The 21,454-nt window shown below is 39.5% G+C and overlaps 1 protein-coding gene across 2 annotated transcripts in view; it reads left to right on the top strand.

The window, feature by feature from the left end:
* The window catches only part of ROCK2 (Rho associated coiled-coil containing protein kinase 2), a 94,072-nt gene that overhangs the window by 20,196 nt on the left and 52,422 nt on the right, over positions 1-21,454 (top strand). For both annotated transcript variants that reach the window (XM_063125165.1, XM_063125166.1), the window contains exons 2-3: positions 14,167-14,248; positions 15,177-15,277. In XM_063125165.1, coding sequence (XP_062981235.1) covers positions 14,167-14,248; positions 15,177-15,277 — 183 coding nt within the window. The remainder of the gene's footprint in view (positions 1-14,166; positions 14,249-15,176; positions 15,278-21,454) is intronic.

Here is a 21,454-nt window from a genome sequence, read left to right as displayed (position 1 = left end):
GTATATGAGGTCAAAAATACAGGATTGCATATGTACGTTCAAAATAATGCAGCTAATATATGCTGTGACCTCTTCAACGCTAGGGAATGCAGCAGGGTACTACCTTTTATAGTTTTAGCTAATGATGAGTACATTAATTTTATATATAGTAGCAAACTTGGCTTTAATTCTGCAAGGATAGACATGTTCCTGGCTGCTAGTGGAAATAACTTCCTCCCCAGTCCCAGGATGGTTAAAGTGTGTGAGGGTGCTACTTCCATAGCCTTCCAAATGAACTGCAGTCATGCTCTCATTTGCAAGGCCTCCCTGTTTTTCCGCTTTCTGTGTTCTTTACTTTCATTAAAGAAGGTAACAGTTCGGGGAGAGAAGCATTATGGGAATAAGTTGCATAAGAAACTCTTCCCTGCTTGTGTCAGCATTATTATACACAGTACTTTTTATAACATACACACTTTAAGTCTACAGCCAAAGAATTGGCTGATTAGTAGAATATTTGACAAGCAGCCTCCACCACCCTGCTTCTTGCCCTTTTAGGGTTGCCAGGTCACTATACTGCAGTGACAACATTACAACTGGCAGAATTGCTCTTCTATGTAACTCCTACAGGTACAGGAGTGCTACAAGGGACTAGATTCTGGACCTAACAATCCTATGTCCACCTGTCTTCCAAGCCCACAATCCCCATCCTTCCAAGGCTTCCTTTCCTACTGTCATTCCCCATTTTATTCCTCAGCATTAAGTTAGGGTGACCATATGAAAAGGAGGACAGGGCTCCTGTATCTTTAACAGTTGCACAGAAAAGGGAATTTCAGCAGGTGTCATTTGTATATATGGAGAACCTGGTGAAATCCCCTCTTCATCACAACAGTTAAAGCTGCAGGAGCTTTAGAGTGACCAGATTTAAAAGAGGGCAGGGCACCTGCAGCTTTAACTGTTGTGATGAGGAGGAAATTTCACCAGGTTCCCCATATATACAAATGACACCTGCCGAAATTTCCTTTTCTATACAACTGTTAAAGATACAGGAACCCTGTCCTCCTTTTCATATGGTCACCCTAATTATTATTATTATTTATATAGCACCATCAATGTACATGGTGCTGTACAGAGTAAGTAAGGTTTGGTCCTAGTCCTGCTTTCTCCACCACCCATTGTTTTCTCAATTTTCTTTTTTTCAGCCCACTGCCTGTTTCTTCTGATTTGGTGTCTCTTCACCTAATAAATGAGAAACTTGCGAGGGACAGAAGGAGTAGAACAATCTCCCCCCTCACACACACTAATGGCTGATCACTTGTAATATTTTAAAATTAGGACTGAGTTGTACCATTTATAAAATTGGCAATTAGTCATATCATTTAAGACTGCAGCATTATCTTACCAATTCTCTTTGGGTATGAGAATTAGTTTTTGGTTTTTTTTAGTATTTATTATATAACTCATTTTCCACCTCCAAACTATCCTGTGTAGAGAGTGGCCCATTTCAGGTAATCATATCTCGACTTAATAAGACTTCTACTTGTGCATGCAGTTGTGGCGTTACACCCCACAAGTCAGTTCCCAAAAGGTATGCCTGCAGTTTGTAAGTCTGTGGTTTTTAGAATGTTGGCCTGAGTGGGCGGAGTTAGAATGTCTTGGGAGGGGGGAGGAGTGATATATAAGGGAAGGACTGAGGGGATTGTTCTGTTCTTGTTCAGTTCTGTTCTGTTCTTTCCAGGGAGACTTCTAAGGGACTCTTAGAGTCTGTAGTGCTCTCTGTATTTATGATACTTAAGTTTTGGGAAATTTGAGAGTCAGTGTAGTGAGTGGTGTCTTTAGAGTGTGGTGTGCACGTAGTGGAAGTATATAATTCAATACTGATAATAAAGAAAGTTCAAGAGTGATTGTGTGAGTGAAAGGAAAGCGCGAATGTGAGAGTGACAGGATTGTATGGAAGGTTTCAAAAAGGTTTTTAAATCTTATTTGAAACAAAGCTTATGAACTTTTAAAAATAAATTTTGATTGGTTTATTTTAAAAACTATCACAAAAATCCCACGTGTCTGTTTGGCATTTATCATCTTAAGTTTACACATTCAGCACCCACTCTGACAATAATTCACCTCAACAGATATAACTCACAGCGCATTATTATATATATATATTAAATCCTTCTCCATTTTAAACCCCTTTCTCCACATAGTTTGGAGGAAGGTGGGCTTTATCCCTTGCCTCAGGCATATCAAGTGGTGGTGCTTGGCTTGAGCAGGGAGTAGCCGCGGCCGGGTCCGTTGTTCAGAGCCTGTGTTGCCCCATAATAAGTGGTGGCAGACGTGAGGTCTGGTGTTCAGAGCCTGTGTCGTGGCAGCAGTCCCTTCACTCTTCACTGTGTTCACCTGAATGCAATGCAGAAGTCTCTAAACTGGAAACAATGAGTTTCAGAACAACCTACGATCATAAACCAATTTCAAACTTTAGTTTAAGATCCTGGCTTGTTCCATAGTTTTCTGTTTTGTCCAAAGTCTGGTGCTGCCATTTCTAAGTACCCTTGCCTTCCTGGCCCACAATCCTTATTTCATTAAGCCTTGCTTTCCTACCCCTTCCTCTGTCAATTAGTTAATTAGAGACTTCCTGGTTTAATTGCAGCTCGTGCAAAGATGTGAGGGGGGGGAATGGGGCTGCCTGCACAGGCAAAAGGCTGAAATAAGGTCAATAAGGAATATAGCCAGTGACATTTATTTTTGATTGCATTTATATCCCATCTTTTTTCCTCCAATGAATCCAAGGCAGCATACATAATCCTCCTCTTCATTTTATCTTCACAACAACTCTGTGAGGGAGGTTGGGCTGAGTGTGTGTGACTGGCCCAAAGTCACCCAGTGGGTTTCCATGGCCGAGTGGGGACTAGGACCCGGATCTCCCGACTCCCAGTCCGACATTTTAGCCACTACACCACACTGGCTCTTGACTTTTGCAAGTTTATCTAAGCTTCATGATTGAGCAGGGTTTTGAATTTTGATTTCTCATGTTCAGTTACTTAATTATTTAGCTCAACTCATAAGGAAGGACACTTACTAGACTTAGTTTTCTGTATTGGTGTGGGGGAAGGTGATCTGTGGGTGAGAAAGCTGAGTACTGTGGCATTGTCATGGACAGATTATTATCTAATCAGATTTGGACTGAATGTTGCCTCAAATCTTTGCAGGAGTGGTGGACTAGTTTTGATTGTCTATCCCCAAAGATCTATGGATCCAAATGGAATCCTGATTCCCACAGGTTTGGTTAATGGTTCTGGTGAGGCCCTAGCCAACAACCTGGAACTAGGAAACTGCTCAAGCTGTAGATGTAATCATTCGCAGACATCCCTAGCTAAGCTGTAGAGTTATTTTTACTCCATGGTATTTCATAAAGCTGAGGTTGAGAAAGCATCAAGGTCAGCAATTAGAGTGCAGTGGCAGAAAACTCAGGAGAAATATGATTGAACAGAGGTTAGAGCCCATCCGGGCCTATTCTGTGGCCAAAACATATTTCTGTGCCCTCATTGCATCTGTTCATTGTCTACCAATGGAGCATTCTCAGGTGGTTAGGGCTCTACTTAATGGAATCATCAGGTTCAACTACTGAAGGTGTGTTGAGATCACTTTGGCTTGCATTTTACTTATAAAATAATTTATATCTGTTCTGACTTAGAACAGAATCAGAGATAGATGGAGCCAAAGCTCTCTTTGGTTATGATGTTATGGATATTTTACCGTTTGTGCCACCTGAGAACGTTGACAAGGTACTTGGAAGGATGAGACCAACCACTTGCTCTTTGGGACCTTGCCCAGTGCCTATCCTGGCTTTTGAAGTTGGCCTGGGCTTGGCTTTCTGAGTGTTGCTAAAGGATGGTTTTGAAAGAGGCAATGTTAAAACCACTTTTGAAAAACCCAAATTTAGATCCCATGGCTTTGGAAAACTATCATCCAGTTTCTAATCTGCCTTTTCTAAGCAAGGTCTTAGAGCTAGTGGTGGCTTATCCACTCCAGGCAGTCTTGGTGGACATTGATGATTTTAATCCATTTCAATCTGGCTTTTGACTTGGGTTTGGGATGGGTGCCACCTTGGTGGATGACTTATCCTGGGGAAGAAGAGACAGCGGTTCTCCTGAACCCCTCCACAGTTTTCAGTACCATCAACCATGGTATCTTTCTGGATAATATCTCCAGGTTAGTACTTGGGGTACTGTATTGCAGTGGCTTTCATTCTCCTTGGGGGCTATAATCCATACATTGGTGCTGGGGGACTTCTTTTCCATGCCTTCGCCTTTGGGGTGTCTTGGGGTTGTTGATGCTTTTTAACATCTGGTTGAAACTGCTGGGCAAAGTCATGCAGAATTTTGAGCTGAGGTGCCATCATTATGCAGATGACATACAGCCCTACCTTATTTTTCCACCTTCTAATCTCAAGAAGGTGATGAAAACCCTGAACAGGAGTTTTGGGGCAGTTCTGGGATTGGTGAGGGCAAACAAAGTGAAGCTTAATCCAGACAAAACTAAAGTATTGTGGGACAGGAAATCTCTTGATCTGGATATTGATAGTCAATTTGTCCTGGATGGGATCGCAGTTCTCTTGAGGCATTTGAGAATATGTATGGCCTCATTGCTCTCTGTAGAAATGAAGGTATCATGAGTGGTCTGGGAATGCTTTTTACCATCTTCAGCTGGCTTGCTAACTGTGGCCTCATCTAGAGAAGGTGGATGTTGCCTCACTTACACATGTGTTGGTTACATCTTGGTTGGATTACTGCAATGTGCTCTAAGTGGTTTGGAAATTTCAGTTGGTGCAGAATGTGGCAGCGAGAATTCTTGTAGGAGCCAGGCTTTCTGATCATGGCGTATCCATTCTACACTAGTTAAATTGGCTGAGTATTCATTTCTATGACCGATTTAAGGTGCTGGTATTAACTTTTACAGCTCTAAATGGTTTGGAACCAGGCTATCTGAAGGACCGACTGCACCCATGTACCTGCCCAAGCCTTAAGATCAGCCATCTGTGGTCCTATTCTCTGGTCTATCAGCAAGAGCTGATGAACTGGTGAATGCCATGAACAGGGCCTTTTCTGTGGTGACCCCACATCTCTAGAATATCCTCCTCTGAGAAATACGCTTGGCTCACTCCTTGTTGACCTTTCGGCAGGCTCTAAAGACATTTTTATTGCAGTCAACTTTTGAATAATTGCGGTACTATAATGCTTTATCTGCTGCTGCTATTTCCATGTTTTTACTTGTTGCTATTTTTTCTGATATATTAATTTAGTGCTGCTGTCATAGTTCTTCGGCGAGATCTAATGTTTTAGTATTTTAATGTTATTTTATATAAACTTATTATTTTATTTATTATTAATATGTATGTGTGTAGAGATGTACACATGCACACAAGCAAGCCTGATTGTATTGTATGAGGAAAATGACACACTGTCTTGTTAAAAGGGGTATGGGAGAGACCATCAGCTCTGCGATTCCTCTTCAAATGTTTGAGCATATAACCTCTTCAAAGCATATACAGTCTTGATGAATATTATGTATTCCTCGTTTATAGTAATGACATTAGCAGTCACATGTTAAGAAGCATCATTTCTTTTAACCTATAATAAGCGTTGGGACCGAGAAGCTGTTTATTTCTTTCCCAGAATCTCCCTGCTGTTAAGCAAATGGGAATGAGCTTCGGTTGATGCTGGAAACCTTGAAGACAAATTTAGAAAGAAAGTGCTCTTAAAGGTGTTTCTCAGAAAAAGGCAAAGCCTGTGGGATTTAGTTCAACTCAGAAGCTAATAGCATAAATCACTTCAGCACAATCTCCAATGGAGAAGATACAATAACGTAGAGTTGGATTTTCTGCTAAACGTTCCCACCCCTTTCTCTCAGAGTAGGCAGAAGACCCTAAATCCTGCTTTGGAGAGTAGACTCATTCTCCCTTTGCTCCAGTATGGGGGGACCTAACCACTGCACATAATAAAATAGTTTATTCACCAGTGGTTTATTGAAGGAGTGGGTGCAGATGTGTCTACAAGGCCTTCTTCTCTGCCTAATAAGATAGAGCTCCAGGCCACTATGCCTGGGAACTCACACTTTGTGAGACTGTGCATTAAGAGTACGAGAAAAGAGTGTTGCCTCTTGAGAGCCAGGAAATAACTGGAAGACCCATAAACAGCATAATACATTCCTCTTAGGCATCTATTATGCAGCTGTATGTAAAAGACTTTTAAGCTTAGGATAGTTCTAGTGGTGGTTTTCTTTTGGGATTTATTTTGCTCCTCATTTTCTGCCAGTAAGCTAACAAACTAAAACCAGCTATGGAATCCATAAATGAACAGATTACATTAGATAATTGAGTCTTCGTGACTACAGTAGAAATAGAAGATTTGTGATATGCTTCTTGACTGTGAGAAGGGGGAAAGTAGGAGATGAACTGTGGGAAGTGACACATAAAGACACTTTAAAAAGCTGAAAATTATTTCTGCTCACATACATAGTTATGTGAGAGTCTTAGTAGTAACTTAGTCCTATGTAAAAAGCCTTAGTCCTTTTCCAAATTAATTTTATTCCTCATCCAGTACCACTTAAACACACACACATATTTTTGGGGATAGTTTACTAACCCAAGCCAAATCCCAATGTATTTCAGGGTAGTAAAATGTCCAAAATCAAATCCATGTGTGTGGTGTCAGAAGGAGGATACTTACGTCTGCTTTCCTGTATTGATTTTCATTTGAAAAACTATGCATTTTGAAAACTCCCCCCGCCACGCACACACACAATGGCTGGGATGAGCAGGTATGGGAAGGAGAACAGTCCAATTGGAAACCACTAGATTTCTTGGATATTTTATGTCCCAGGTGGGTTTTTTGTTGTTGTTTACAGACAGAAAATTTAAAATTTTGTAAATTGTTACATGCATGAAATTTGGTGTCCTTTTTTCTTCTTTTACTACTGTGCAATGTCCTAGAAGACTACGTTCTCCTCTCATGCAAGCACTGAGTCATTACTGATTCTTGGAGGGACGCCAGCTTTCGCTGGCATTTTCTTGGCAGGCCTTATAGCGGGGTGGTTTGCCGTTGCCTTCCCCAGCCCTTATTACCTTTCCCCCAGCTAACTGGGTACTCATTTTACCGACCTCGGGAGGATGGAAGGCTGAGTCGACCCGAACCGGCTGCCTGGGATCCGCTGGGATCGAACTCAGGCCATGGGGAGAGTTTCAGCTGCAGAAACTGCTGCTTTACCGCTCTGCGCCGGATGAGGCTCTGGACTACGTTGTAGGCCTGTGTAAATTCTTCAATGAAAAATGCACCTGGGTTGGGATTTTTACCCCTCGGATTTGATGAGTTAGTTTGCAGTAAACAAAAATACCTAAAATCTGGTTAAATATTTTCCAGCTAGCTTGTCTCAAAATGATTATTCTCTATTTGAACTATTAAGAAATTAAAACTTTTGTTTAGATGACAGTGATTGAGATTTCAGGTATCTCAGTTGCTATTCACATCCTATGCAACTAAAATCACGTCTTTCGTAAACTCTCATATTTATAGCATATTTCTAACATTTAAAACATGTCTGCTTTCAGGTATGCTCCCATGTTAAGTGCAATCCTATAAACACTTCCCTGGGAGTAAGTCCTGTTGAATTTAATGAAGTTTACTTCTAAGTAGTCGTGCATAAGATTGTGCTATTAGTTTTTATTTGTATGCTGTGATTAAAGTCTGAGAGAACATTTATTTTGGAAAGTCACTGAATGCTAGCAAATGAGTATTTTATAGCCAAGGGCTGGAAATTTAATTTATACAGTCATAGCCGTCTCACTGGAACTACCTGTCCTTTTGTGTTTCAGGGGGTTCAGTGTTTGCAATTGCTGCAACATAGAAAAATGAATAAAATAATAAGGACCAATACTGTTTTAGGTTGACATGCTGTGTTGAGATGTGATTCAGGATAGATAAAAGGAACTATTTCACACAGCACCTTGGAATTTGCTACCACAAGATATAGTGATGGCTACTAACTTGGATGGTATGAAAAGGAATTGGACAGATTCATGGAGGATAAGGCTATCAATGGATTCTTGCCATGATGGCTATATATTGGTTCCAGTATTGAAGGAAGTATACTAGGAGTGGGAGGGGAGTGCTGTTGCACTCACGTCCTGCTTGTGAGCTCCCCACAAGCAGCTGGTTGGGCACTGTGTGAACAGAATGCTGGACTAGATAGGCGTTTGGTCTGATTCAGCATGACTCTTAATGATTTTATTGTTAGTGGGTTTGTTTGGATCTCTTTATTGTGTGTGTGTGTGTGTATGTGTGTATGTGTAGGTGAAAATTGGTACAGGAATTTTGGAAAAGAGAATGCCTAAGGGGATATTTTTTCTCTTGTAGAACACTAGATAAAACTCAATTCTCCCACGAATTTTACGTCATTAGTGTTTCAGCCATATTCTGGGTAGTTCAGTGTATCATTTATGATAGCTATTTTTTTTTCTTATCTTGTGAGGTAAGATTGGAGTGAGATACCAAAGGTCTCCCAATGAATTTAATCACCAAATGAGGATTTGAACCCTCATCTCCCCAACTGAGGTCCATCACTTTGTCCACTACACTGCACTAGTTTTATGACAGCATTTGGGTTATTCTATACATTTTACTCTGTTTGATATGATGTGGTGGTGCTCAGTTCATGTTGCAACTTTGGCTTCTGAGCATATAAAATATTTAAATAAAATAAATAAATATAAATATATTCATTTTTCTTTGATTGCAATTACGGTTATAACAGTTGTCATAATGTTGTGAGCCATAATTTTAAATGTGATCAATATGTTCAGTGTGTGTGTGACTTTATTTTTTATCTTTGCTTTAATAGCAGATAACACCTTTCTAATTTGAAATTAATTCTTTCTGATCTTAGGCTATAGTCCTCAACATATTTGTTTCATTGAAAGTCCCATAGAACTTAAAACCCATGCAAGTGCATACAAAATGTTAGTTTTAATGTCCTTTGTATATATTCCAAGCATTGAAACTGAGGCAAATATGTATGGTATTATGAATGATGGGTAGAACCATGGCAGCATGGCTAAGGTTGATTAGGCGATGGGCTACACCCAGAACTACTTTGGAATTTCTTTGAACATATTAGTAGAGTTTGAGATACAGCCAATCTTGCTCTGATCAGTTTTAAGATGAGCAGTCTAAATATTTGGCACTCTTTCTACCACAGCCTTGCTATTATAAGATTAGCTATCTCCCAAACCTAACTGGCTAGGAAACTGAGGCCTTTTAATCTGATCTCTCAGTGACCTGATTGGCTTTTTATGCGAATACCTTGATTGCTGTGCAAAGGGCATCTACCTTTGCTCATGAATATCAAAGCCTATTAAATTGGTGTAAATGTCTTGCATTAATGTATACACTTGGAAAGTCTTCTCTCTAAATCCAGAAGGAATTTCAGCAATACTAAGCAATAGTACCCTGTAGTACAGAAGCTGTGGTAAAACAACAGCAACTTTGCTCACTATTCTAAGCATATACTTGCATATACAGTTGTGCTGTCCTTGCCTTTGCTTTGGATGTGTTTTGTTAGATAATGCTATTTTTAGTTTGGGTTGGCTTTAAACTTTTACAAAAAGGGGAGGGAGGAAGTGAACAGTGAAATCATTTTAATAACATATTTCCTGCTTGAAGTGTTTTTTATCTATGAGGCCTAGACAGAGGATATGTCATTTCCTGGATTACTTATCTTTAGTATGGATGGCCTGTTCTACTATATAATCCCTTGACCCCCATACATTCATCAGGATTCATAACTGTAGTCCAGAAGTAGGCCACAATCCTGAAAACCTTTGCTTATGAATTGCCTGCTAAAATGTACAATTTTAGGCAGTCTCTTAAACATATTTGCTGGGGTAAACACAATTGAAACTGGTGGGGCTTGGTTCTAAATAAATATGATTAGGATTGGGATATTAGTATTTTTAGTTGGGGATCTCTTGCCAGATCTGTTGCCAGCAGTTATATGGCTGAAGCAGTACTTTTCAAATGTGTTTGAAGTAGGATCTACCAGCAAAATAATTTACCTGTCAAGTTGTACTCCGCCTTCACAAAAGAAAACATGAGACTATCGTATCAATAGTTAACACTGAACAAGTTTATTATATTTTTCCATTTTAAATTCAATATAGATATATTAGTGTAAAGCCCAAGTCGCCATGTGTGCTAATAGTCTGAGGGAAAAAACATACTGTTCCTTTGACTCCCACTATGTTAGCCATGCAGAAGCTGTATGGTGGTTACTTTCCTGCAATGTAACCGAGGAATTTTGGCCCTCACTTCCTCACACCCGTCACAACTGAACAACATTTGCTTCTTCTCCTCAGGCCTCAAGCCCACCTTTTCCCCTCTTCGCCCACATTTTAAAACCCGGCTGTCCCTAAGGCCGCTTCTTTTCCTTCCTCGCTGCCTCAGAGCATTCATCGTCGGCTTCACCACCATCTCTGTTGCCAATATGGCTGCTCCAAGAGCAGGCTTAACTCGCAAACCCCACGGCCCTCCCCGCTGTTCCTGCCTTTGCGTTCTTCTTGCGCTGTGCTATGTGGGAGCTGTAGTGCCCCTACTGCCTCAGGCTCTTGGTCAGGGCATGGAAACATACTGTTTGGCTATTAAAGCTAGAGCTCTGAACTTTTTTGAAGTTTCAAAACATCTACACTGCTCAAGCTTCAGTTTAAAACAAAAACGAGCAAAATCAGTTCAGGTAGATTTCGAGTAATAAACCTTACACTGCTGTATTCTTACGTAAGATAAGATAGGTGGTATATCTTTGAATAGAATTTAAACATGACATATAGGGAATCAGTCTCTTTAAAAGTCACACTACAGTAATGATGTGCTGCTGGCCTGGTGAAGGAATGAAAAAAAGTCACAGGAAATGAAAGAAAAAGCCCCTTATCATGTGTTTTCCCCCAAGAATATGTTGCGATTTAGAGTTTGAGAAGCACTCGGCTAAAGTTATCTTTGAAATCCTAAAACGTTGCAAGGTTTTAATGCAAAATTGTGAATATGAGACTCAATGTTGCTGATGCTGCTGATTTCTACAAAGGGCTTTATAATCATTCATTCATCTGCATGACTGTTATTTTTAAAAGGTTTATATCATGCTTCTTTTCAAAAAGAAACTCAAAATAGCTTACAATAAAATATACATAAAATAAAACCACATTAAAAATTCAGTAAACAACTATCAGAAAATATTAACATAAAAATAAACAATAATCCCATAGATGGGGAGGTGGACCCCAAACAGAAGACATATTCATAATGAGAGGAGAGAAGTTTTTCAGCTGAAAGAAGCCTTCCTAGACAACCAGTGTTTGGCCAAACTCCTAAATCCACAAAGTGTATGGGTTTCCAAATCTCAATCGGGCTGGCATTCCACAGGGTGGGTGCCACCATTAGAAGGGTCTTATTCCTTGTTCCTGCCTGCTGAGCCTCAGATGGCTAAGGAATCTGATGCAGCGCCTCAGAGATGAACAGAGCATGTGGGAAAGAAAGTGCTCCTTTAAGATACGCAGGTCCCAAGCCATTCAGGGCTTAAAAGATTAAAAACCACCATATTGAATTAGTCCCAGAAATGAACTGGCAGCCAGATAGAAGAAATAATTACTATAACTTAGAAATGCAGTAGATCTGATGATTGTGGGGAAGACTGATGATTGTGGTGAGCTGCTGCCTGCTCAGTTATTTCCAGGTACTAACAGTTCATGGCCAGCTTCAAGGCCCCTGTCCCTTACGTTTCTTTATCTTTAAAAGGGTTTTGGACTGGATAGCCTTTCAAACGGAGGACTGTCCTCTATAAAGTACAACACAAGACCACTGTAAGATCAAATGAAACGGTTTAATGTTTTCTGATTGCCTCATTCTAGTCAATGCCCTGGCAGCATTTTTTTGTCTTAGTTGCAGTTTCCAAACGCTTTTCAAGGTCATTACCATATAGAGTGCATTACAGTAGTCCAACTTAGGTATAACTGGGGCATGAGTGATTGGTAAGGTCGTACCTGACATACTAGTCAAAGCTGGAAAAACTATTAGTTGTGGGAAGAATCCCCCTTCTCCCTCAAATTTTGGTTTGTAATGGGCTTGTTTAATACTGTTTCCCCTTCTCAATTGGAAGAGGAACTTGTATTGTTTCTGAGCCTGTTTCAAAGGTCAGACCACAGATTACATCACCGGGGTGGAGGTGAGAGAGAGACAGAGAGAGAGAGAGAGGGCCCAAACTCTTCTACTATGTCAACCTCAAGTCTTAGAGACATATGGAAAGGCCAGCAGGAGTAAAAACAACACCAGAATGTGTTTCCAGCCACATGGATTGAAGTATATATTCTGGAAATCTATATGTTTTTACAGACTTCCCTTCCCTCAAGTAATAGTTCATTTACAGGAAGGGTTGCCACTGCATGGTAAAAACATGTGGGAAGAAAGTTTGCAGGGTTCCCAACTGGACTGGCTGCTCACTCTTTCATAAAGCTTTATTAAAATGAACTCTCTAACTTCTGTGCAGAACCATTTATTTGACTGGTAGAAAAATGGACTCCATTTGTGTTATACTGGAATATGTAATGTAAGGCTTTCTCTCTTTTTTGGGTAAATTTTGATGTCAACATAAGAGTCGTTATGAAAGACTTGTTTTTACAAAATTTGTGCACCCCTTACTAATCTGTATTCTGAGCTATGCGAAATCTGTTTGATGCTTGTATAAAACTGTATCAGAACTTTGTAGTGGAAAGGTGGTTTCTTCCCCAGCTTCAAGGACTTTTGATGAGCTTCTTGTTGATTGGGACGGAGTGTGGTACCCAATAACAATTCTAGAAGAGGATATTTGTACATAGGGACTCTTTGGGAAAGGGAGAAAGGGAGATAATGAGTAGACAGGGTTGGGTCTCTACTCCAGTGAATTTGTGATCATGTTGGAATGTCTGCATTATAAGAATACTATGAACTGAAGGCCATCAAGTATCTTGCATTTAGCATAATAGCCTTTAACTGAGCTGTCCTCTATGAATTTATCATTATCTTCTTCATTCAAAGAAGATGGCCTGCCCAATCTCTCGCTCTTGTAGCATCCCCCAAGCAAGGCATTGAGTGGGCGAGTGAATTATCTGGAGAGCTGCATCAGCCACACAAAGTAGTCAACACACTTCTCTAGAAAGGCTGCTTGCCCGATGTTTTGTTCAGAGGACTGTCCTAGAGTGAGAGATTGGGTGGACAGGCAACCTCAAGAACCACCTTACAATGCTGCACTTTGAGGAGGAAGAACCCCTCAAAGTGCAGCATTTGAGCCCGGGCACCTCTCCAGAGAGGCCACCCATCTGAACACTTATCGTGGGGCCGGAGGCGATGGTGGTGATGTGTGTCCTCAAGCAGCAGGACACCTTGCGCTGGTGCTATTTTGCGAAGATATTTTTCCCATTCATAAGTTGATTCAGAGTAACCATATAAAGTCTTGGTCTATTTTAGCAATTAGACACAAACATAGCTGCATTTTTAAAGGTTGCTTAATCTGAAATAGTCTCGTTGACTATACATGTGTTGTTGGAAGATTGCAGTACAAACTGACCCAAAGATCCTTAACGGCTGCAAAGCTATACTTACCTAGGTGTAAGTTCCATTGAATTCAATCCATTGTTGCCCACAGAATAACATCCATCAGTGAAATGGATTTCCCCTCCCTCCATAACCCCCCAATATGCTCCAGAGGGTTGGGTAACCTCCAGAGTAGATTTAGGATTGCAGTGGGGGAGGAGTAGAAGGGTAAATTCTGTTGTGAGCAGACGTTCATTTCCATATCATTGGATATTGCCCATGCATAGGATTATACTGTTGATTGTATTTTTTCCCTATCCATCCTGCATGCCTTATTTTGCTGTTCTGTTTTTAAATGGCTTGCAGCTAGTCATGATGATGATGATGATGTATATTATTTTTATAAGGTATGAAAGGATTGGTTTTGGCCCTGAGGGGCTTATATTTGGAATGTTGATTGAGTGTTAATTTGTGTATAGTTTGCACTTGGCATTACATCTTATCTGTTCAAGTCATTGCGGAGTGTAAAAAGATGATTTGTGTAAAGTATTTAAAATTAATCTTTTTTTATTAAAACATTTTTTTCTAGGATAGTTTGAACTCCTTAGTTCTTGATCTGGATTATCCAGCACTGAGGAAGAACAAGAACATAGACAACTTCTTAAACAGATGTAAGTTTTCCTTATAGCTCTCTATAGATGCTATTACTCATTTTTTATTTGCTCATCTGAACAGGCATGACCCTGTCACCATATTTGACAGCAAAAACTCTCAAGAGCAATTCAGTACTTTAATAATAAGTTCTGTATATAATACTAGCAGTAACTTCAAAATTCAAATGAATTATTTTGCTACTGGATATATAACATTTGGAGCATTGCAGATTATCTCTTACAGCTAGAAGGTCTGATGATTCAAAATGCCAAAATATATTTGTAAGTCTAAGCACCATTCTATTAAGAGACCTGGTCTTCAAATCTAAACATGTTTACTTATTTGAAAGGATCAGCAAGAACTTGAGAACTGCTGGCATTTTCAGAGAAGCTTGATGTAGGATTTATTTTGTAAGTTGTTCTTTACTAGGGAATGCTCAGCCTTGATTTTGTTTCCTTTTAGGGATGTATTTTGTTTTATTGTAATCTTTTTCTTTGTAAACAGTAACGGAAACATTACATTAAAGTTACATGTGTTAAGGGTTGTAATTTACAACGTTGGTTGTGTTGCCAATTTTGAGTGAATTTGTGCCTTACAGATAGCACACTAATAATGCATACTTAATACATACAGTATAAGTGGGCTGTGCTGTTTGGAAGTATAGAGCAGTATCCGTTTACACAATTAAAGCGCTAACATAAGTGACCTCTAGTGCTATGCCAATAGCATAAACTAGTGTGACAGATTTTCCGCTTATGCTAGTGTTATGACAACAGCAGCATGGGATACTGCCCATAGCTTGTTATTTCTGTACGGATACATTAAAATGGACGGTACCTTTTGTGGAAATGTTACTTGTTTTGAAAGCATAGACAATAAATGACTAGTGGTATTTATATTCCCCTGTTCTTGTGCATTGTAATGACTTTTTAAAAAACTGTTTAGATGAGAAAGTTGTGGAAAAAATTCGTGGTCTACAAATGAAAGCAGAAGACTATGATGTCGTTAAAGTGATTGGAAGAGGTGCATTCGGTGAAGTACAGCTGGTAAGACTTTACTATCATCATAAGACCACTGAATTTGCATTCAGAATGTTACAGAATAATCATAGGTATAACTTATCTTGAATGGTTCTTGTATAGCTAGAGTCAAACTAGTACACATTGAACATACAATGTAGAAATATACTTTGTTCAGATGCAGGTGCCATATAGCATGGAATATGATTTTGTGTGAAGGTTTTGGATTCTGGAGTTTCTCTTGTCCTTTTTCAGGGGCTTCCACTTGTCAAATGGCTGGGCTTTTATATTCTATTTAGATTCATTGGTAGTTGTGCCCCAAAAGTCATGGTGCTCAAAACTGTATCCTCACTTGTCTAAGCATTATTATTATTATTATTATTTTATTATTTATTTCAATTCTGTACTGCCTAATAGCCAAAGCTCTCTGGGCAGTTTACAACAATAAGCATACATCCCTAATCTTGAAAATACTTTATTTCTTGTACATTGAGAAAATAGTCTATGGATGTCTTATTTGTCTTTACCAATATATAAAGCACTTAAGCTGAACTTGATTAGAACTTGTTTGTTGCCATCTGTTTAGAATATTGATTCTGGATGTTTTTGCAGTTTAGCAATGATTCACAATACTTAGAAATTAGTGTCTAATCTAATTTGGCTATATTACTACAACCAAATCTAATTTGGTTGAACTACAGTCTGAGTCAAAATTTGCACTGAGAAATATTAAAGGACTATTATCCTCCATAAGGATGATTACATTCGTATCCTGCCCTTCTTCCAAGTGTTTCAGAGTGCAATAACCCTGTTGATAAGTTAGGCTTAGAAATGGTGACCCGGTTTGCATGACATGACAGCCAACTGTGGCTTAATTTATCCATGGGGCTATTTAATTGTACTGGGTGACCGCAGGCACCTGTCTTTTCATGTTGTGTGAACCTAGGTGGCAAGACTTGTTTGAGGGTTAGGCAACCCCAAAACAAGCCATGGGTTATTTGAGGGTTGTCTATGCAAAAATGGTACCCACAAGTCTACAGCATGATGTGTCAGTCCCTGCGGGTTAATTAATCCACCATGGGCTGTTGTGATGCGTGCAAACACTGTCAATGGCTTGCCTAATGCCTCCCAGTTAGCTTTATGACACAGTTCAGTATATTGAACAATATATTGAAATGCATAATACCAGTGCAATGGTGAATCTTCAAGAAGTGTTCCTTGCTAGCTAGCTGTGGAGATGCTCTGGACTCTTCTAACATCATCAGAACAGTAGACGAATATACAATTCTATTTATTTCATTGTGTTTGTGTGAAATCAATGACCCTCAAGCTATTTTTTTTCTGCAACAGCAAATGACCAGTCAATTTATGGAACTTTTTTTTAAATTAATTTTTATTGTTACATTTTAACAATGAGAAGAAGAAAAATAAAAACAAAGAAAAGAGGGGGGGAAAGGTTTCTTTTAATGAAACCTGTATTACAAAAATGTTTCCAGTATGGGTAGGTTTGTGATTAATAGGTTATACGAGCCACCAGCTTTGGTCTTACGGTTCCCAGAGACCTAATTGCAGTATATTGTAGTGCTGTTCTGTCCCAGCGCATATAATCCTTTTTTATAAAATGACTGAAGCCTGGTACAGGCTCTTGCAATAAAATTGACAATAAAGGTGAATGCTCCCCTGGTACCAAGAGCAGTCAGGCTGAAGGGAAAGAGAGTGGGCTGATTGGTGGAGGGCTAACACTCACACTGACATCATTAACATCTCCCTTGATCTGCATTAACACATACCTTGATTATTGTGCATAGCGACTGCTTTTAAAATTCTCTACACGAACCAAAAGAAAATGGCCCGTAGCTTGGCAAGGGAAGGGTTGTGCAAGAATGGAGAATGAGTGTAAAAAGGGAGGGCCAAGTTTGAGGAATGCTGGTTCATTCCATTTTCCCCCCACATGTGTGCTTGTCACCGACTTCCTGTTTTTCTGTATTCTCAAACTATGATTACAAAATATTAGAACTGCAAATTTAGTAGTTCACTGGTTAGATTGAGTAAACAAGTGCCCCAATAAACAAGGCAGCAGATTCTATTTTTTAAATACTAGACCAATAAAACAGGTATTTCAAAACCACTTAATTTCTCAGATATGCCTTTAAAAAAAACTTTTCACACTGAAGCTCCAGTTTTTAAAAAAAGTTTGGGGTGGCATACTGCAATATTTGGCATCTTCATTACAGTGACAAAAGTAGTTATGAGGGATTTGCAGTGCTCTCCCGTTGTTTTCAGTGGAGCTTACAGTGTATACTCCAAGTATACCAGTTCAGCCTAAGAGTTTAATAAATAACATCATCATCATCATCATATGTGGCATTTCAAACGATTAAAGCCCTTCACATCTACCGTGTCAGTAATCCTTAAAATAGCTTCCCTCAACCTGGTGCCCTCCAAATGTTTTGAACTACAACTCCTAGCATTCCTGGTCATTGATCATGTTAGCTGGTACTGATGGGAATTGAAGTCCAAAACATCTGGAGGGCACCAGGTTGGGAAAATCTGCCTTACAACATCTATATTAAGATCACAATTTTTCTTACCCTGCTGCAGATGTGGGGTAAGGGTGAGAATATAGTGGCTTAGCAGATGAATTTGTGGGTGAAGTAACATTTTGAACAGGGGACTACCTAGCTCATCCACTTAGCCACTAGCTCTCCAGTGTCTTAACACAACATTATCATAGCCAACTAGGCTGCTTTAGTGAAATGAATTAAAGTTGTTTCCTTTCTGATTCATCAGTACTCTAATCAATGAACCACTTAATCAAGTGCCTGAATATTTGATGATGCTTGTGTATTGAAGCTACCTCCGAGATTTAATTTAATCCGTTCTCCTCAAGTGAATTGATTTGGTTTTCCAAAGGAGCTTAATTCTAACTATGCAGAAAAGTTTCCCTAGTGTAAAGATGATGTCGTTATCTATGTTGCTTCTACATGATTAGATCACCAACAGCTTACAATTGTCACACATTTCTGTGTTTCTAATGTTATAATATATAACATGTTAGAAAATGCATGAACAAATCCAAAACAATCATATATTCAAGGAGACTATAAAAGCAAAAAGGTTCCCTTTTAAAAAGAGGATTTTTGGGTGGACTGGAATTAATGAAAGAGTGAAACTCTTAACAAGCTAAGCTACAGCAAGCAAAGCTAAGAGGAGTATGAAGATATTATTTATGAAGTAATAATTCTTTCTTCAGTTTCCACTGCAGAAAAGGCTTGGAAAAGATCTATGCCTGAACCCATTGATTTTGGGCAGTACATCTGAAGTCATTTTCAAAACTTCTTGTTACTTGCCTTTGTCAAAACGAGGTGACAAGGCACCCAGTCCAGATAGCATTCACTTAGGCATCTTAACTTAAATAGCATCTTACCATGTCCATGTCCTTATCAAAGGGCAGTATCCATGCTGCCTGACAGTACAAAGGGCCCACCGCTGCTTTTGTTCAGTCCGACTGATTCCATTCTGCAAGCGGCACCCACTGCTTGTACCGTGGAATTCGAACTCAGGGGCAAGCCTTGAAATGAGCAGAAATGTTCATTTCTGGAGAGGGGCAGGTTGGCAGAACTCTCTTAGATGAGTGCTTCCAGTCTACCTCCATCAATAATAACAGAGTCCAAAACCCACGGTTAAGCAATACGTTTATTAGGACCAAACAAAATGACACAAAAGATTGTGTTTCCACTTGTTTCTGGTTGCCCATGAAAGCTCTAAATCTCCGATCCACAAGTGGTGGGTATTGCTTGGCGAAATAAAATCTGTGGGGCTGGTTGTGCACTGGCAGTCACAATTGGATTCTTCCCGTTGGATTGGAAGATAGCCAATAAAACACTTTTTAAAAAAGTAGCCGTGGTGATCCAGAAAATGACAATCCCATCAGCCTATAAACCCTGTTAGCTACGATAGTTACAATGTAGAAAGATGAGTTATAACATTTTAAAATAAATGACCTAGGGGGGGATCTACACTACTGCTTTTAAAGCACTTTAAAGCACTTTGAAAACTGTATATGCAGTGTGTCCTGGGCCCCAACCGTTGTCAAAACTGTTATAAAGCACTTTAAAGTGCTTTAAAGCAGTAGTGTAGATCCTGCCTAGGTCAATTGGTAGGAAGCATTACAGTTGTTCTAGTGTAACTAATTTCATTGTAGCTTATTCCAGAACAGCAATCGGCCACTCAGTTGGAAACATGCACAGGTTCCACTAATCACATTTAAGCTTTAGGTATGTACATTGGTTAATATCATATTTTTTAGTGTTGGACAAGGCCTTGGAGGGCATGGTTTATTGTTGGAAAGGGACAACAAGTCATAATTATGTGGGGATCCTTATCACGTATTGACATTTTTTCTGCAATAAACAGTTATATTTCACTGGAGTTGATGTTTGTCAGTGGCAACAAATGAAAAGAACTCCACTGACTTGTCCTGATTTGGAAATGAGCCTTTCCACTTGTTGCCAGAGTTATTCTTAGTCGTACCAAAGTGCTGTTGTGCAGGCAGGGGATCCTGCAAATGCAGTGGAACCAGCTGAGGTGGAGCAGCCCTGTTGGATACTGCCCAGTATCTAGATTTCCGAGCTGTTCTTGACACTGTAGGCCAGAGGTAAGCAACACAGTGCCCTCCCGAGGTTTGGGACTACAACTCCCATATGTCCAGGCCAATATGGCCAATAGTCAGTAACTATGGGAATTGTAGTCAAGTGCATCTGGGGGGCATCAAGTTGTTTGTCCTCGCTGAAGACCATAACTTTTGCTGGGCCATATGGAGCATTTGGTAGGTATTAAGGGAGTGGATTCTGATTGGTTCTGTAAGAGGCGTGCTTAGCTGTCATGAGTTCAGTGACATTGTGTCTGTTGCTTAACATTATATGAAGCAGCTGGATTAATATCTGAACTTTCAAAGGGAGGTGTCATTGATACCCGTACGACAATCTGGTTCTAGGTTTTGTTAAGTAAGACTTCAAGAGCAGTTTCTGTCTCTGTCCTCCTGACACAGTGCTTGGAGGTTCTTGTTGAGTGGATGAGGTTCAACAGGCTGATGCTGGTCTGGGGGCGGTATGTTATTGATAGGAGTCCCTCCATGACCCTGATGGATCCAAGTTACGGCTGCAAATGCCTGTTACACATTTGATATGCCAGCTCCCTTTTGTGAAAAAGGAATCTTTCCATTCTGCTGTTTTAAGCTTTTGTAACATCGAGGATTGACAACTGTAAATGTTGTAAACAGTGTTGTCAATGGAGTTGGAAGGCAAGAATACTTGCAACCAGTTTTGGAGCAGCTGTATTAGCTTTCAATTAGTTTCCAAACCCAGGTGCTGGTTTAGTATGCAGGTGAGTGGTTGTTTGTAATGTTTTACTGCTGTCTTATTTTTGACAACTTATTAGTATAGTTTATACATACTAATATTTTATGGTTTGAACTGGTGTGGAAATTGTTGGAGGAGACGTGTTACAAATAAATAATTTATAAATAAAAATTGGTGAAGTAAGGGGCAAGGAACATTTTGAATTATCTGATCAGGCAAAAACTGATTAGATTACATTTGTTTGCTGATTGGTAAAAAGTTATTATTGAGAGATCTTTCCTTGACCAGTTGGTATCTGCACTTGAATTTGAGTTTCTCAGTCCCTGATCCTATTTCTTGAAGATGTGGTTCTTTCAATAGTTTGATCAATTCAGGAAAAAATCTTACATGAAATTAATTATTAGGATTGGCTAATTTGACTTTAGTAGCCTTTCCCCCCCTCACCACTGAAAATAAATGGCTTCTTTTGATAATATAAATACTGTCATGTTTCTCTTTACCCAAGAACCTGTGTGTTTTGCCTAGAGTCAAAGGCTGATCTGAATTACAGCTGCCCTTATGTTTTCATAAATGGGGTCAACCATTGCTTCTTTGTCCCAGAAAATGAAATAGTTACAACATCTAACAGTGATTAATTCATTCAGGCTGCATTTTCCATTGTAAGACTGGGTCCAAAGTGCACACCTCATGGCCACAGCATCTGGCCTAATTTTTGGAGTTTTCTGTTCTTAGCCCATCCTTTGCTCATTTATTTTTTACCATCTAGCCTGATGAAGCGTTCTGGGGAACTTAAAAGCTTGCACAATCTTTTGTGTCGTTTTGTTTGGTTCTAATAAACGTGTTG

The sequence above is a fragment of the Elgaria multicarinata genome, chromosome 4, assembly GCF_023053635.1.
Source record: "Elgaria multicarinata webbii isolate HBS135686 ecotype San Diego chromosome 4, rElgMul1.1.pri, whole genome shotgun sequence".
Classification (NCBI taxonomy): domain Eukaryota; kingdom Metazoa; phylum Chordata; class Lepidosauria; order Squamata; family Anguidae; genus Elgaria; species Elgaria multicarinata.
Note: the sequence above shows the minus strand (reverse complement) of the source record. Positions and strands in the feature narration are given on the sequence as shown.